At 39.0% G+C, this 19,168-nt stretch overlaps 1 protein-coding gene across 1 annotated transcript; it reads right to left on the bottom strand.

Moving 5' to 3' along the window:
- Positions 1 to 2,368: 2,368 nt before the first annotated feature.
- Positions 2,369 to 10,362, bottom strand: LOC122639109 (phospholipase A1-II 1-like). Its single transcript, XM_043831942.1, has 4 exons — positions 9,772 to 10,362; positions 5,152 to 6,109; positions 2,722 to 3,040; positions 2,369 to 2,399 (listed from the first exon to the last, which is right to left on the bottom strand). The coding sequence occupies exons 1-4, from the start codon at positions 10,360 to 10,362 to the stop codon at positions 2,369 to 2,371; spliced, it is 1,899 nt and encodes a 632-aa protein (XP_043687877.1).
- Positions 10,363 to 19,168: the final 8,806 nt, after the last annotated feature.

Here is a 19,168-nt window from a genome sequence, read left to right on the forward strand (position 1 = left end):
TCAATGTATGATTGTGTTGTAAGTTAAAGAAGTTTTAAAATAATGAAGAATGTGAATAATGGTTTGTGACTAATTGATCACATCTCCTTTTTATTTATAATACATGGGCGAATATTCTAGAATAGGTATAAGGACAATAATACGCCTAGGACAATATTACCCATGAACCCAAATATTACAACACTCCCCCTCAAGTTGGTGCATACACATTAAACATGCCTAACTTGCCAACTATAAAACAAAAACTCTTATTGCTAATACCCTTAGTGAGAATATTAGTCAATTGCTCACTATATTGAATAAAACAAACGTAAATAAGTCCATGCTTGAGCATTTGCTTGATAAAATGATGATCAATTTCAATATGTTTGGTTCGATCATGTTGAATTGGATTGTGAACAATACTTATTACTAATTTACTATCACAATAAAGACACAGAGGAAGATCAACAACAACATGTAACTCTCGAAGAAGTCCTTGGAGCCAGAGAAGTTCAAAAATTCCATGGGTCATAGCTCTAAATTCTGCTTCAGCACTAGATCGAGCAACAACTGTTTGCTTCTTGCTTCTCGGATCAAAGTAACCACGTTTCCAACAACAAAGGTGCAATAACCTGTTGTGGATCTTCTATCATCTGGGCACCCTGCCCAACACCTGACCTCCATGGGTTAGCAAGTGAACAACCATCCACATTAAGTTTCATCCAATTTTTAGGAGGACAACACCAAAAGATCTCTAACTACGTAGCCAACTTCCTTGGAATTATTGGGACACCTAGGCTTCTTACACACACCAAGTCTGTAATAGATGAAACTGAACCATGGGAATGGGCAGGTCTTGATCTGATCTTATTTAAAATAATTTTGAAAACCCACTGCTTTCCCCTCCTCCACCCCTCAAATCTTCAATAATTTCATTCCGGCCATATAAAGTAGGGAATGAGAAGAAAACATGCACAACTTGTACCACTAAGGGATAAACTATGAGATTTTCTCCTCCACCACACTGCCATATTTTGAATCGATGAATGGTTATGCTAAATAAGACCAAATCGGCTCATGTATGCATCCCACACCGCCAAAGAGAATTTGCGCTCTACGAAGATATGCTTGAAGGACTCAACAACCCCATTGCAAAGATCACATCATCTTGAAGGCATTGACACCCCTTTTCAACAGGGATTTGGATCCTCTTTTGTCGCTTGCTCGTGCAGCCGGCATGCAGTCTCTCACAGACCGGGGTGAAATAACCTCCATACCCACTGCCCTAGCACCCTGCCTGGATGGGGTCCATTCCCTACCTTTGTGAGGCTGGACGTCGGCCGCACGAGCAGGCGGCAGCAGAGAATCTAAATACTTTTGATAGACCATATCATCAGTAGGAAAACGTTCATGCAACCATTTCCATCCAAAAATAGACTGGCAAGGAAGTAGAGAAGTTTCCCAAACCAAAGACACCCCTGGGAGCTTTGGATTATATATATGTATTTCGTAAAATTATATATTGTTTTATTCCAAATCAATGTATAATATTCATGTGTTCAGATCCAATGGTCCAAATGAAACCCCTCAATATATTCTTATATGGGGAGACAGACCAGCGAACCCCAACCCATCATTAGAACACTCTAATGTCTAAATTAATAATGAAACTTATAGACCCATCAGAAATCTTTTACCTTGATCCATACCTATCAAAGTAGTAGTTCATATGGTGCTAATACACTTTTGGGCAAGAGATCTCTACTTGGTCACATGATCTCTACACAAGCATCAGGGCCAATAGGGGAGCACCCCTGGGTATCTACCCAGGGGGCAGAGGTGTCATTTTGTGGTGCCTTGTGACAGAGTGTAGGAAACACCACCAAGTTAGGATCTTTTTCCATAAATTTTTTTTTATCAATGTCTAATAATAATAAGGGTTCATTCCAAATGCCCCCTTGAAAATGGCCAATCGTACGGTTGCCCCCCTGAACATTCACTAATGCAACGCGCCCCCCTGCTTTCCAAACTAAGTACCATTATAGTCCCCGCCGTCAGACAAAGACGTTATAACATAACGGATCCCAGTTTTTGAATTTTGATGGACCATTCTGCCCCTGGAAAAGATAAAATGACCAAAATGACCTTACCTGAAAAAAAAAAAAAAACAAAAAAAACTGCAACTCATCTTCCCCAAATTGTTTAGGGTTTGGGGAAGATGAGTTCTTGAATAAAAAATCATGAATGGAAGTGCTACACAATTCAAGTTATAGAAAAAAATGAGACGAAACGAATTAGTTTTTAATTTCCCCGGATAAGGGGGATCCGGAACAACTTCTCAACCATGGCATGTTCTAGAAGAAGTTGCTTTCATTGTTAAAAAGCTTCAGAACGAATCTGGAAGTTCACGGACAAAGCTAATGAAGTAATCAACACAAAAAGCACACTCAACAAGAGTCAAGACCAATCCAAAAAATCAGATAGAGAAATAGGAAAAAAAAACAACTTGGGATGAACAGTTCGTTTTTTATATTTGATGGGTAATGTGAAAGCTTCACGATAAGGAAGAGGCAAACAGCAAATTCCTCTCAGGAGGAAATCGAAAAATCATAGAAAATTTGCAGTAAAATTGAGAAGAAATAATTATGGGGGAAAAAAGGAAAAATAGATGGAAATACTTATTAGAATGCAAGAATGTTGAAGAAAAATTCCGAAATGAAGAAAATAAGGTTTAAGAACCTGGGCAAATTGCAATCTTTGGGTTGCCATCGCCATTTAGTGTAGAAAGAATCAGGCCTTCCGTTTTTAGAACATCGAAACCCTTCATCCAGAAACATGCAATCTTTGGACTTGTACAGTGGATACCCTTCATCCCAAACCCACTCTCCATTGAACAAATCACAATGTTCATCACCTGTTTTCAGGAATTCAGGTCTTTCAACTCTAGCTGAACCATCAAATCCCACCCACACAAGTTTCTGCAACCGTCCACGTTGCCGAAACCCTCGATAGACAAACTTGTAATCGAAGTAGAAAAAGCAGCAAAGAAAGCAAAAGACTGTAAAAACCAAAAAAGCCAAGAATGCCCAAATAGTGCTCTTGAGGTTTGAGACGCTTGATCTTCTTCAAGGCATCCCAGTAAGACATAGTTTCTGGGTCTTGGGGAGAGGGTTCTTCACCATTTGGAGAGATAACAATTGTAGGTTTGGGGAAGATGAGTTGCAGGGTTTTTTTTTTTCCTTAGTAAAATCATTTTGACCATTTTAACCTATCAAGGGGGCAAAATGGCCCATCAAAGTTCAAAAATTGGGATCCGTTATGTTATAACATCTTTGTCTAATAGCAGGGACTATAATGGTACTCAGTTTGAAAAACAGAGGGGCACGTTGCATTAGTGAAAGTTCAGGGGGGCAACCGTACATTTGGCCATTTTCATGGGGCATTTGGAATTACCCTAATAATAATAAAAAAAGATTCCAATATCATTAATTAACAACATCGGGCTAGGCTAAGGTTTAAGCATTAAAAAAAAAAAAAAAAAACCCCACCATAACAGGCGAATTGAAAAAAAATTTGTTGCTACGCCTATAACAGAAATGTTCCTATTACAAGGCTAGCAGCCAAGGAAATAGAATAATTCACTTCCCTTTTGGATTCATAAATACCTTTCTAGGTTTTTGTATTTTCTAAAATACCCCTTAAGATCCCATTTCTTTGGCTGCCAGCCTTGTTGCAGGAATGTTCCTGCTACTAGTGTGTAACAGCAAAATTCGTCCGACGAATTGACCCCATAACCTGAATTCATTTCTGTCGAACTAAGAGTACAATGCTTCTTCTTTCTTTCTATGATCCACCATCGATCACATGAAGAGGATTCAAGAAAGAAGAAAATCTCGAAAAAATTACATCATCAAGAAATTTTTTTTATATTTTGAACCAATTAAGCGGTTAGAATCCGCTCATAATCAAGCTAAAGCTTAATTAGCTTGGGTCGCTTTAGCAAAGCGATCGACCAAGGCGAGTGCAATGCTTAAGAACTTGTTGCCATTCACGACCCGATCATGTAACTCCGACTTCACAGTCGCCAACTCCTTCGTACACGATTCCTGGTTTGAAAGTGCGGCGCTCAACGACCTCTGCACATCACTGATCTGGGACAGCAACGATTCCTTACGGATGGAGAGGTTCAGGTAGCGCATTACCCTGTTTGAGCGTTGCGTGTGAAGCATGGCATCTTCAAAGCTGTTGTTGCAGTCCTTTAGAGCCGCGGCAGTTCACTTATTATCGGTATTATTGGATTTGGTTGAGTTGCCCAAAACGTATAGGCAGTGTAACGAGTACTATTGAAGCTGTGCTCGACCGCGACGCGAGCGAGCTTATTGTTTGGGCTTCCTGCAATATCACCGGCGTAGGCAATGATGCTGGCGTAGCATATGTCAGGGTATAAATTAGTTGCTTTGCAGTTGATAGCAATGAAATCGATGTTCGAATCGGCAATCGCCGCCGGTAGATCAAGGAGTAAGGCTGTAGAGATTGTCATTGCGGTGGTGCCGGCCATTTTCTGAGACTTTTGAGGTTAACTGGGGGTAGTTTAATTTTGGAACGATATTAGATTGACATAAATGCCCTTGTTTTATGAATTTTTTCCCTATGGATTCCGGGGAGGTGAATAAGTCAAATATATGGGTTAGACAATTGTAGGGTTTTGGGAACCGATTCCACCCAATTCTGACCAATTTTAATCTGATCCAAATTTAATCGGCAAGGACCAATTCGATCTCATATTTCAAGTTTAAATCTGTGGCCAAATCATTGGATTCTGATCGAAATTGCCCTATCCAAATTTTGACCATTTTGAAGCAACACATTCAAGGGTTGCAATATAATCTATGTCATTGCAATATGGAACTACATTTTGAATTAACTTCTTAAATAATAGACTGGTTATGTCATTAATTAGAATAGTAAATGTTGGGTTGTTTATACAGGTTGGGCTTTGATAGAACCCAACACATTTAGTTGAGGTTATATCAGCTTGTGATTTACAATAATAATTAATTAGAGTTCAATTTATTGTTAGCACAAAGTATCAAATATGTTAAAATTGCACCATAAATTAGAAAATACATATAATCTAAAGAAATCTGAAATTATAAATACCACACTAACCCCACCACATCGAATGTTGTGGTCTATCGTATGTATAGTTGTCAAAGTCATCATTATCCCATTGACGTGGGTACTGCTTTTGAAGCTCTAGTGGAGTAGGCTCCCATAATTGTTGGAAGAAAGATATGATGCTACTCTCTTCACTTTGACAACTGTCTTCATACGATTGGTTGCTCGGCTCATATGGGTAAGCATACAACGGGGGTGGATAGTATGGCTCTGGTGAATAGGTAGACTGAGTTGGATACTCGAAAAATCCATAATGTTGCGTCTGTGTAGTGTCTGGTGACTGAGTCTCAAACTCGAACTGTCTATATGGAATATTTCCTTGCCTCTGCTCCTCAACATGCGATTTATGCATGTCTCCTTGATGATCCATTAACTTCCAAGAACCATTAGCAACTTGAACCATCCCCTTATTCTTCTCAACCCACCATGAAACAGGCACATGATATTCTTCCTTCAATGCATCCGTAGATTTGTTTACGAGTGCAATATCAAGATCAACTTCTAGCTTGAACCCTCCTTTGGCCCCTTGTGTGCCAGCAATTCCATGTAGGTAAGCTTGCAAGTTATGCCAAGTATGAACATTGCCGGGTCTCTTCAAGTAATTAGACTTCTGAGTATCGATCAACAGTTCCTGTCCAACATCGGAATAACCCAAGAACGGGTAGTTGGGAACAATGTCGGGGACGTTGTGGATGCGCAACACTCGGAGGTCGTCTAATCCGGAGCAGAACTTCCGGAATTTGGTGTCTCCAACGCGAGGGCTGGCGAAGACGAAAGCCGTAACTAAGCATGCATTGTAGGGCTGGTTCTTGGGCTTGTTCACTCCATTGGCAACTATGTCTGCTGCGTTTAGTGTTGCAAGTGATGCTCCCAAGCTGTGGCCTACTATAGTTATGCTGATCTCTTCATCCTTGAATTTTTCCACCAGTCTTCTCACCTCATCCAATACCTGTGATACCACCCAATAAGCGATTAATTATTTTTTTGTTTTGTGGGTAAAGCACACGATTAATCCATGGAAGACCACCCCTGCGCCCTGACACAGGGGTGTGAAAAATGACTGTTGCATCCCCTGAAACTCTGGAAATGATCAGGGGTGCAGCGGTCATTTTGTATTCCCCTGTCAGGGCACAAGGGAGGGACGTGATCAAGTGGTGTTATTTTTCCCATATGTTATTCTACTGGTCTTCAAGAGTTATAATCACTATGGATATATATGATTTTTTATGAAGAAGAAAAAACATTAACACACAAGGGAGAGAATATTTAAAGTGAGTATGAAGCCCAAAAATACGACTTCTCCTTCATGGCCTTGGTGATGAGACATTTCAAAAGGATAACAATATTATTAAGGGGTTGATTAGTTAAAGTTCTATTAGAAACAAGATGAGAAATTTGCAAAAAGATGGAGTAAGTTCCAAGGCCAACTATCCTTGAGCCTTGTAGAATTAGTCTAAGACTTTATATTTTTCTAACTAAAACATTGACTCGATAATATATACATTGACACATTGGGGTGATTTTCGTGCTGCATCTGTGCAGCTCCCGCCACGACTGCACAAGAACCAAGTCCCAACAGAAGAACCCTAGCTTCATTATCAACAAGATTACCTTTTTAAAATATCTCAATTCAAACAAAACAAAAGAGTCATGATACATATGTGAGACCATAGACCCGTCTTTGAATCATTCATATGGCTATTAATAGATCTATTTAATTACTATATTAGAATACTAAAGAATCCAAATTCCAATCCAATTATAATATACAATTAAATGAAAATTTTCTAATTTTCTGAATTTTTAACAATATATACATCTACTTTTTCAACTCTGTTATTTCTTAAGCGAGGCTCAATCTAGTTGATTTTCTTAGGTTTTGTGCTCTGAAATAGCTAACTGATTACGACCTTTCTTAACTTGTTAACTTTACCTACCAAATATCCTATGAAACTTTTAGTGCTAGCGAAGGGAAAACCAAAATTTCTATGAAAACTGCAATATATGGAAACCTTATTATTACCTATCTATTTGTGCCACGTTTCCTGCAATGAAGGTAGTACTGCCGGGTACTGCCACATTAAAGAGTTGGAGAGAATTTTAATTGAATATTTAAATAAGAAAAAAGTTTTCTACATGAGACGTAGGGGTCATGCCAATGTGTATGGATCAAGGGTGGTTTTTTTTTTTTTTTTTTTTGGATTTACCCCATGTATGGCTAAAATTCCGCCGCCCAATGTGCTATTGCATATGCTCTCATTGGATTGCGCACACAACGTGACCTCTACGTCACATGTAGAACGACACCCCATTTAAGTAATATTCAGTTTTATACATGACAAAATTCTTCCTATACCCTAACATGTATTTCCCTCTAGTCTTGAATAATATTAAATGGTTTGTTATTCAATGTGGACAACTCCGACTAGGTTGAAATTAACTTGCCATGTGAATAGGTGACTTCGGGGTCTTCTAGGCCACAAAATTTCAGTCCATTTGAGTTGTCACATAGCAAAAATGATATATGGTTACAAAAGTCAAATGTATAGGTTGCCTCCCGTGGTGAGGTTTAGTCTCACATTGGGTGGGGGGCGGTGTGTCTATGTTTGTGTATATTTGAACTCTGCAGCTTGAAAGATTGGTTAACCCAAAAAAAAAAAAAAAAAAAAATTAAGTCAAATGTTATGTTTAACATGATGATAACAAGTTAAACCCTATATATTATATTAATCAAATATCTAAAACAATCCAACATCTCTAAACTGTAGCATTCATATCATTAGCTAAGACTGATGGTTTATCTAATCTAGGTATAATATGTTACAGTAACAGGGGTTGGATCGATTTGGAATTAGGATGGATATGGAGTTTGAAGATTGTCAGTCAGAAAGTTCACATGTCTAGAGTCTATATACGGCATAAATAGATTATTAGATATGGGAAAATCTTGTTATAATCCAAAAACTATGCATCCCATTTGACAGGATTTTTATTCTCTCAAGTGTGGTACATTTAAAGTGCATTTGACGGTGGCCACTGCACTTAAAGATGATAAAAATCCAAGTCTCAAGTGTAGTGCACCGTTCGTTGCACTTTAGAGGTACACTAGGAGAGGAGCACTAGGGGTGTCAATTTTGGACCAAAATCGGAATCGATCCAACCAATAGTTTATTGGTTCGGATCTGGTCTTAGTGATAGGTTATTGGTCCGGATCTGGTTTGGTCTCAGGAACCGTTAGAACTGAAAGAAATAACCAGGACCAGATTATCATCTAATAATGTCATACAAAGAAAAACAACTTCAGAAGCTGTGTTTTTGTTATTATCTCCACTAATACCTAACAACTGTAATATATAGATTATTATTTCAATAAAAATCTTTATTCACGAACCACCAATTGGTGATTACAGATGGCGAATTATTATAATAATTTATTATTTCTAAACTCTCTCTCTCTCTCTCTCCCCCCCTCTCTCTCTCTCTCTACATAAACAAAGTCTAAATAAGAGGAATTATGTGACAGTTGTAGACATCAAAATTAGTTCAAGTCTAACATATCTATTCGTATGAGATGATAATATATACATTGATGCATTGGAGCGTCTACTGTTTTTCTAGAGCAAGTCCTATTGTCCTTATTTTGGGCTCTACATTATAATAATGTTTGGACCCGCTTAAGAATTGGAACCGGACCACCCATTACTTAATGTTCTGGGATCTCAAATTTGAAGCCGGTGAGCTTATTGGTCCCAATCTAGTCTTGATTTCTTAGAATCGAAACCGTTAAAGAACTGAACCGATAGCCTAGAATCGAACCAATTGACATCCCTAGGGAGCAGACCACATCTGAGAGAATAAAAATTCAATTTGACACACATGGATAAATCATAAATCTACAGGCTTTTCTTTTTCCAAAAAAGTTAAAAGATTTGGTACACGCACGATGATCAGATGATGTATGAAAAACAAACCCTTTCCAAAAAGTATTTAACAGAAAGGGAAAGAAAATTCCAAAACCAAAATCATGGGATTGAGATGATGATGATGATGATCGTTTAGATAGGATTGGCCCAAAACACTCAATTGCAACTGTATAAAAGGTATTGCGCCATCTTCCATTAAGAACTACTTTTATGAAATAAAATAATAAATAGGTTACGGTTTCTTACTTATAGTTTTAGTTCTACACTTCTACGCTAACTTCTTCTCCTTTCATAAGAAAATAAATAATTTGAAAAGGGAAAAAAATCTCTACTTGGTGGTGTTTCCTACGCCACTCATAAGATACCGTGAGATGACGTCTCGGATCCGTCTCCTCTCCAAGAAACCCAGCGTCCAACGAGTGTCCGGAGGGCATTCAAGGGCTGGGCAGTGCCGCATACATCCCGGTGCGTGCCCAGCCATCGGGATGTGTACAACACACACAGCCCAACGGTTGGTTGCCCCTTGGGCGTTGGGCTCCCCGGAGAGGAGCTCAATCCTGACGTCTCTGCCCCTTGGGTAGATATCCAAACGTGCTCATCCATTAGATGCTCGAGTAGAGACCATGTGACCAAGTAGAGATCTCTTACCCATTTGAATAATAAAGAATGGAAGGCAAAAATAATTTACCTGATCTCTTGCACTGGAGTTATTGTAATGTGACCGTGGATCATCAGAAGTGTACATGGAGAACCAGCCCTGATGCACCTTGCCAGAACCCGACCCCAATATAGGTTTACCAGAGACCAATAAGAAGTTCAAGTCATTAGCCCATTCCAAAGGCCGAACCGTTCCCCTCCATGCAACCACAATATCTCTCCTTCCCAAAGCTTCTTTCCCTTCATCACTAGCCACAGCAACATAACCTATCCAATTTGATTCCTTACTCCATGCCTCTCTTGACAAAGATTTCAATATAAAAGCATCTGGTACATCTACTGAAGATGTGGCATAGAGAAATTTAGTCACTTCATACTTGTATGGATTAGCTATCTCTAAACCCACCTTCGAAAAGAAATCCGACTGCCCGTACCGGCTGCTTCCGGCATACTTCGACGCCTTATCGGAGTTGAAAGCATCATATGTTGCCTGAGTCATTTGGCCGTAATGGATAATGTATTGCCGGAGATCAATGTTGAGTGGGTCTAACATCTTCTTCCACTTATCTTGCCCGCTTAGCTTCTTCCATCTTTTGGAAATGTTGTGGTTTAGGCTACCCATTCTTATTAAAGAAATTTGATTAACTTCTAAACTCCAAACAATTTATATAGTTGGAGTTTGGACCGAGGTGTGATGGTTTTCTAGTCAAGAAGCCAAGAGGACGGTGTTTACTTTGCATGCATGGCAAGGACAAACATATTTAAACCTAACATTCTAATTACTTGATTGCTACACTCTAACCAGCGAGTGATCTAGAAATTAATATTAATGGATTTTTTTTAAGTCTAATAACGTGAACGGCATTACTTGTACCATGTGGATACCAAACTAAGTTCAACAATGTAGAAAAAAATAGAGAACCCAAAAAGATGTGTAAAATAATGGAAATCATAAACAAACAATTACACAATGCACGCAATGATTTATGTGGTTCGTCAAGATTTACTATATCCAAGTGTTATTGGTGAAGCCTGATCTCAGTCCAGAAAGTATTATGGTGATTCTTCGGTGGGTCGTTTCGTCTTTGAAACATGCCGGAATAATCAAAAAGTGCATATCGGGTTCAGGTCCGAACCGAGTGGTTTTCAGGGGGAGGGATAGGTTTGTACTTTCTGGAGTTAGGGTTTTCTTATATAATATTATTATCTCTTTGAGAGATGGGTGAGAGGGTTTGTATTTTGCTTCACAGATGAGTGGATTTGTACTATCACTTGGTCATGGACGTAGCCTTCCTTCTTGGGGGGTGAACAACGTAAATCTTGTCTTGTGTGTGTAGATTTTTCTTTTATACGTACTTTACAATTTCTTCTGCAAAATCGCCTTTCTGGGCATTGTTTTTCTGATACCAAGGTGAAATAAGATCTACTTCACTATTAATGGAGAATAGGGTTACATTCGCTTATGTTCACACCTCTCTCATATTGATTTCAAAGAAAGAACTTGTACCCATATAGTATTTCGGCCTCGATGACCTCTTAACAACCCTTTGGAATCAACCAACATAAGTAAACAACGGGATAAAAGATATCAAACCTCCAACAAAATAGGGTTTCCAAATAGAGTATTAGATTACAACAATGCTCGCTCAATTAGTCTACCAAATTTGAGACCATGAAAAATGGTACACTTAGGTTGAAATGGTCATGGTGTTCCCCTTTCTTTGTTTGCTATTTTTGACTTAAAATCAAGCTAGTTTAATAAAGTTAAAGATTTCTAGTTCAGGAGTAGCTATCAGAGTCTCTATGTTAGGCCATTCTAATGGATACAGTGTTACTATTAGCACAATTTATGCCACGTGGATAGCTTCAATTGGTTGAGAAATTGGATTCCCAGAAGATAGAAGACATGTGGATTGACATTTACACGGATACACAAAGATCAAAGTTTAAGCAAACAAGTATATCTCATTCTTGAATTGGTTAAAGGACTTTCTTTTCGTCTTCCATCAACCAACCACATCAAAAGGAGTCTTTTCTTCTTCCATTTTAAAAACCCTAATAAAAATATATAATTTATAGAGATATAAGCTGGAAATTACTTGGAAGTTCTTCCTCATGGTTGTTTCACCCAAAGAAGAAATTGGCTCCCACGTTTAGACACAAGAACCGCCTATAGTGCATGGAATTTCTACTTTTACATGAGGTCAAGGTGATCATTTTCAGGCAGATAGGGCGGTTTGTGTATCTAAAAATGGGAGCCACACTAGGCGCACAACTGGGTAGCATTCTCTCTCCCTAATGCAAAGACATTTCTGTCGTACATTAAAACATAAATTTAGTCATTCAAATGTATTTTAAATTGAAATGTTCCTCTTAAACTATTTCTAAGTTGCGCCAAATTTTAGATGGAGTGGAACTTTATTTATTTGTTGATCGATCTCACACGTGGTAAAGTATAGTTTTAATTTAGTATTATTGAAAGGTCAACATTCACCGACCATGGAGAAAATTGAATTGAATCGGTTTTAGTAAATGGTGGGTATACTATTAGATGAATTGTAGTACTAAATTTAATCTCGATAATCTAGAAGACACTTTACCTATTCAATCGCATATGACAAAGATTAGAATCACCCAGTCAAGCGTGGATTCAGATCCTCTACTGCCGAGCTGCCTGGCAGGACCCTACTATCAAGACACAACAAGGTGGTTAATGATCGCCTTACCCCCATTCGGACAAGGCGCTTGGGCAGGGGTAAGGCAGTCATTCCTCGCCTTGCTGTGTCTTTGCAGTAGGGTCCTGCCAGGCAGCTTGGCAGTTGAGAATCCAAATTGATCAAGCGTGATTACAATTACCAACTAGTCTTTATAAATTTCATTGGAAAAGCGGTGGTCGTGATGGTGGTAGGGGTGGCAAGGTGGCAAGGTGGTGTTAGTGATGGTGGTGGGGAGATGGTGGTAGGGGTGGCAAGGTGGCAAGGTGGTGGTAGTGATGGTGGTGGGGAGGTGGTGATGGGGTGGCACAGGGGGTGGTGGTGGTGGTGGTGTAACTTTCAAGAGAAACAGAAGAGTGGTATTTTATTTTTAATATTAAATTACTGTTTTACCCAATAAATTAACTATATGTGTTCAGTAAAAGGACTTTTTCATCAAAGGACTCTTTTCTTCTTCCATTTTAAAAACCCTAATAAAAATATGTCATAAAGAGACATAAGCTGCTAATGACTTGGAAGTTCTTGCTCATGGCTGTTTCTCCCCAAGAAGAAATTCACTACAAAATTTACTATATAACCCTTATTGCACATTTAACTCGGGTATTATTAAGTAGTGTTAATTTATTCCTTCATCAAATCAATGGGAAAAAGATCTTTACTTGGTCGTGTTTCCTACGCTCTCCAATGGGTGAGCACATCTAGGTATCTACTTAGAGGGGCAGAAGCGTCATCTCACAGTGACGTGTGAGAGGGCATAGAAAACACCACCAAGTAGAGATCTCTTGTCCAAATTAATAATTGGGGGAACAGATTGCTACCCAGTCGTGAGTCTAGCATGGCTCCCACACTTAGACATAGAAACTGCTTTGGGCTCTTGAAATTCTGCCTTTACTTGAGGGCAAGGCGATTTATGTGATAAGGCGTGGGAATCACGGTAAGCACACGACTGGGTAGCGTTCTTTCTCCCTAATTGTTGTTATTATAATTGATCAATAAGCAAGGTGGGCATGACCAATGACCATGGTTATACAAAGACATTTCTGTCGTGACTTGTTCAAGTTATTGTTAGATAAATACTTAAGAGTACATTAAAACACAAATTTAGTCATAGTAGTGTATTTTAAGTTGAAATTTTCCTCTTAAATTGGAACTTTACCAATTTTTTGAGTGGATATCGATGGAGTGGAACTTTACCAATTTTTGAGTGGCCATAGATGGAGTGGAACTTTATTAATTTGTTGAATTTCAGCTCAAACCGATCGATCTCACACGTGGTAAAATTGTAGTTTTAATTTAGTATGATTGAAAAGTCAACATTCACCGAACATGGAGAAAATTGAATTGGATCGTTGATACAGGAAAAGAAGTCTTAGTAAATGTTGGGTATACGTAGGATCCAGATCATCTACGGCGCAGCTGCCTGTCCTACCTGTGCTACAGACATGGAGCCGTGCATAAAGACCGCCTTACCCCCACTCGGACAAGGCACTCGGGCAGGGATAAGGCGATCTTTGCGCGAGGCCCTATGTCTGCGCAGCACAGACAGGACGGGCAGCTGCGTCCTAGACGATCCAAATTGGTATACATACTATTAGATGAATTGTAGTACTAAATTTGATGTGGATAATCTAGAAGACACTTGATCTATTCAAGCGTGGCTACAAGTACCAACTAGTCTTCATAAATTTCATTGGGAAAGTGGCGGTGTGGTAGGTGTGGCGGTGGTGGCTAGGTGGTGGTAGTGAAGGTGATGGCGGTGGTAGCAATGGAGGGTGGTGGGGCATGGTGGTGATGTGATCTTCAAGAGAAGAAGAAGGGTGGTGTTTTATTCTTAATATGAAATTACTGTTTTGCCCAACAAATTAACCATATGCTTGATAAAAAGCAAGAGTGAAAACAATTTCAATTTGAAAATTGAAATAGATCCTCAGCTATTTCAAAATTTTCTATTCCATTTGATTTCTATTTGACTGAATTAAATTTCAGAAACCGCAAACCAAACAATTTCCGAAATAGAAACCGACCATAAAATTGAAAAAGAAATCAACTAAAATTAGGCCTTAATTGGGTTTATTTGTCAATTTATAACGATGGAGATTTGATGCCTTCATTAGTAAAATTTGGTCGAGAAAGTTTAGCTTTGGGAAGACACAGCCCCCCCCCCCCCCCCTGAAATGACTACCTACCTCCCTACAAAATGAAAACTCCCCGTTGTTGATGCCCCTGCACTGGTGCAGGGGCCATGCAACCGGGCAGCATTCATCTTCCGGTAAGTTTATTTAACATCAGTCCCACCATACATAAAAGTGTATGTACTAGGGTTTTCGAACACGGCTTGCAATAGCCCTTGTCTGATACTGCAATGTGAGGGCTGGAAAAGGATGGATTAATCCATTGGAACAGTGGCATTAGGTAGCTCCATTTGGTTGCAAGGCAGATAAAAGAAGGGGAAGTGAAATTAAATCAAACCTGAAATGGAAAATTTTTGTGATCATTACACAACAAGATTGTCTAACTAACTTCAAAATATAACAAATTTGGCTATTAATTTTTACTACATTTTGCAATCAAATTAGATTTAAGAAGCAAAATAAAAATTACCTTTGGAAGTTTTTCAGGGAAAAAGTTCTCTGTCCGGGAGTGTGGCCTACGCCAGCACTCCCATGAGTCTATCTCTCTCCTCCCCATGTGAAAAGACACATCTGTCCCCTTGTTTTAAGGAGGAGAGAGATAGACATATGAGAGTGCTGGCGTAGGTCATACTCCCATACAGAAAACTGTTTAGGTGTTTACTAGAGTTTCCAGTTTATTTTCTAAATTGATCTCACTTTCACTTCCAGCCCTTTACTTGCAACCAGACGACGCAATGCCCATCAGGAACAACAAATCCTATGAAAAGGAAAAACCCAAAGCCCACAGATAGGAGTGGCACCAGTTTGGATAGGTAGGTAGAGCAGTGGTCCCATGAGCCCAACCCATAGTCTGACTAATTAACCTGAGATTTATGAATGCAAGCCCTGTGGAAAGTTTTTTTTTTATTTGCTACATAGCTTTCTTCATGAAACCGTTGTTGTTGGTGCACCCATCCATCGGAAAATTATCGTCTCCATTTATCTGTCCCTCCATTTCTTCCATTTCATCTAATAGGGGGAGTGGACCCCACACGGGCAGGGGGTTGGGTGGTCATTTCCACCCCCTATGAGATGAAATGGAGGAAATGGAGATAATAAAGATCCAAAACGACATCTCTAATGTCAATGACACCAAAGGGATATTAAATGAGTGAAATTGGGATATGGATGGAATATAATGAAATAGAGCCACTTTGAGGTTCCCTATGAAATGAGGCATGGAACGGAGCGATTACGAAGAAATTCCGAGAGTTACGAAGGAAGCTTCAGGTTCGTTGTATTAGAAGTAATCAACATATCGGCATACTAGTCTAGTAACTCAATGGAAGATGTCGGGAAGGATCTAAGATTGAGAGATATAACGAGGGGGTGAATGTTCACGTAAATGAGCATACGTGAACAATTCACAACCGTTCAGATGGAACATTTCCACAGAATAGATTCCATTTGAACAGCTATGAATTGTTCACGTAGGCTCACGTACGTGAACATTCCATGCAGTCGATATAACTGCATGTATAGAACGGTAAGAGATACTCATTGGTTTAACAAGAAGTTGATGAGCATGTCACATAGTGATTATACCACCAACAAATCGAATGACATGAATAATGTATGAAACAGTGAATCCCAATCGAGACATCAGCCGACGAGCTCAATTATCACAAATGCGAGTCTCCATAATTATCATAAAGTAGGGAAGAGAAGGATATTTTGGAAAATATTAAAACCTAAAGGGGTATTTATGAACCCAAAGGGGAAGGGAATTATTCCAAGTCCTTAACTATGATTGGGGGGCAGCAGGAACATGGCTACAACCCAAGTTGCAGCTAAATTTTTTCCCGAAGGGGAAGATGTTGGAATGTAGGAGGTCATGGTCCCATCGCTAGAAGAGTGACCCGACTCCGAGTGTGTAAATCGTGCCACATTGTTGTGAGAAATGCTCAATCTGGGAAATGATAAAGTAGAACCCAAGTTGGTTCAAGCTATCCATTTGGGTTGAAGCTTGGAGTCCAGTTCCTTTGTACGTACGTGTGAGAGGTAGCCACATGTCCCATTTTTTCCATTTACAAGGGGAAGAGAGGTATTAATGGAAATACAGTTATTACTTAGTGTTATTATCATTGAGTGATTTTTATTTCATATTTAATTAATTTATTATACAGGATAATTGATGGGTTATATATGATCATCTTTAGATTTTTACTTAAATTGTTATTGACTAAAGATTGGAGTAGACATTTTTTTAGATGGTCGTACACTAAGTGTTCTTCAGAATGACAATTCCAAGACACAAATGTTAGTGTACATACGGTGTGTACGTGGTATAGGATCACATCAGAGTGATGATGATGAAAAGATACTCTTTAGTAGAATTTGATTGATCTCTTGAGTTGAGAAGTCCTTATCGTTGTGGTGATATTCTTGAACTTTGGCGTACCAATGGTTGATGTTTTTATTTGACTATATATTAGTGTACTGGATTTATGGTATTTGATCATGAACAAGAGAATCGCTCAACAACACGAGGACTATCAAGAAGAGAGTGTTTGTGCATGATTGGACCGAAATCTGGATCAGAAAAAATTTTGGTTGAATCATTATATTCCGGAAGGAAAAAGGATTATAAACATATCCTTTTTTTTTTTTTGGTTGGTAAAATTATAAACATATCTCAACTGATATATAATGTAGAAGATAAGAAAAATGTCCATGTGCTCGTGATGGGGAAGATGATTCTTGAACTGAATATTAAGAAAACAAGTTCGTCTATGTATGAATTGAAGGTGGATGTTCATCATGAGTGTATAGGAAAGCTTGTTCTTTACTTATAGGGAACATATACTAAAAATTAATGAAAAATGGTATCTCAATCAATCATAAAAGGAATGCTAAATTTATATGAAAAAGTTAAGATATGAACAAATTTGGCTCCTCAAAACAATGTTTTAAATAAGACAGTAGTTTTAAAATGTATAAATAAAAAAGATATAAAAAATCAAAAAATTGTATTAATATAAAGATGGGGCGACATTCTCTATGTGGGACGCAGGGGCCACGCCGCGCATGCCAGCCAATGAGAGTGTGCGCGGTGGTACATTGGGCGGCAGAATTTTCGTCATACATGGGGGTATGGCGGTCATTCTGCCCCCCGTTGTGCGTAGGAAACTTTTCTCCTAAAAAGATATAAAAAAAAAAATAGGTCATAAAGTTACCTACTCATATAAAATATATAATTTAACAAAGGGAAGCAGTTTTCTATACGGGAGTGTGGCCTACGCCAGCATTCCCATATGTCTGTCTCTCTCCTCCTTAAAATAAGGGGGCAGAGGTTTCTTTTCACATGGGGAGGAGAGAGATAGACTCATGGGAGTGCTGGCGTAGGCCACACTTCCAGACAGAGATCTTTTTCCCTTTAACAAAATAGAAACTTGAAAAAGTAGCAAAAAAGTACACAAAAATATGATGCAATCAACACTATAGAATATACATAGCTATCATCCATTAAACCTATAAATACAAAAGTAATGATATTATAAATTACAATGTCTATTATACCACAAATACAAATTAACCTTAGATTGCGATTGGTTGCATGAATTTTTGGATGTTTGCATTGATTCAGATGTAACATCCATAGATCAGAGTATCTGTGGATTTAAAATTCTGATAGAGTAACTGTTTGGTTACCCTGATTCTAAAACCTGAATCCACCAGAATAAGTGTTTGGTTACCTTGGTTCTCTTTCTACTTCTGCTTCTTCTACCAGAGTTCTTCTACTCCTGCAACCTCCGGTAAAAACCCAATAAGGTAATCACCATTGCTGCTATTTTGGTTTTTCTATGGTGCAACCCCACTAGCCGTCGATAAAGTTGGACCTCCAGTCAAGCGCAAAACAACACCTTTTCTCTCTTCCCCTATCTATTTTTGTCCCAGATCCTTGACATATACGATGGGTTCTCCCTTTGAAATCCTATCAGAACTCCGATGGGATCCTTCATACTGTTTTCGGTTTGGTTATTGACCAAATCGCTGTTGTTGAATCCGATTTGGCTTTGGCTTTGATCACATGGGGGGTATCGAGACCCAGTTCTCCGATTAACGTTCATCAACTTAGCTGTCGGCCTCTACGTTTGTTGTTCGAGATCTGGCAAATCAATTTTCGCAGGTGAAGGTGAAGGTGAAATGCTTCCCGCCGAAGCTGCTGTGTTTCCGACGAAATTTCTCTATCCCCATTTCTGTATCCCTATTTAGTTGTTTTGCAGGTTTGAAATAAAACCCCATCCCCAGCCTCTGTGCAGCTCTTGGCAGCAATTCTCTCTCCCTTTTCTTCGATGAGTTTCAGTTGTGGATTTGATCTCCACCAACCAATTTCTAGCCATCTTCTCTGATCCTGGCGACCCATCTATGGGCTGTCTTCTCTGTTTTATGATTAGTTATCTTGGAGCTCCTTTTTGGTTCGATGAATATCCCTCGCCAGGAGTTTGGGAGTTGGCAGCCCTAGGCCAGTCATCTTCTCCGGCGTCATTCATTTTCCTGGTTTGCTTTCTTTGTGCGGCGGCAGAAAACCTAGTTAGGTTTC

Source organism: Telopea speciosissima, chromosome 9 (assembly GCF_018873765.1).
Source record: "Telopea speciosissima isolate NSW1024214 ecotype Mountain lineage chromosome 9, Tspe_v1, whole genome shotgun sequence".
In the NCBI taxonomy this organism is placed as follows: domain Eukaryota; kingdom Viridiplantae; phylum Streptophyta; class Magnoliopsida; order Proteales; family Proteaceae; genus Telopea; species Telopea speciosissima.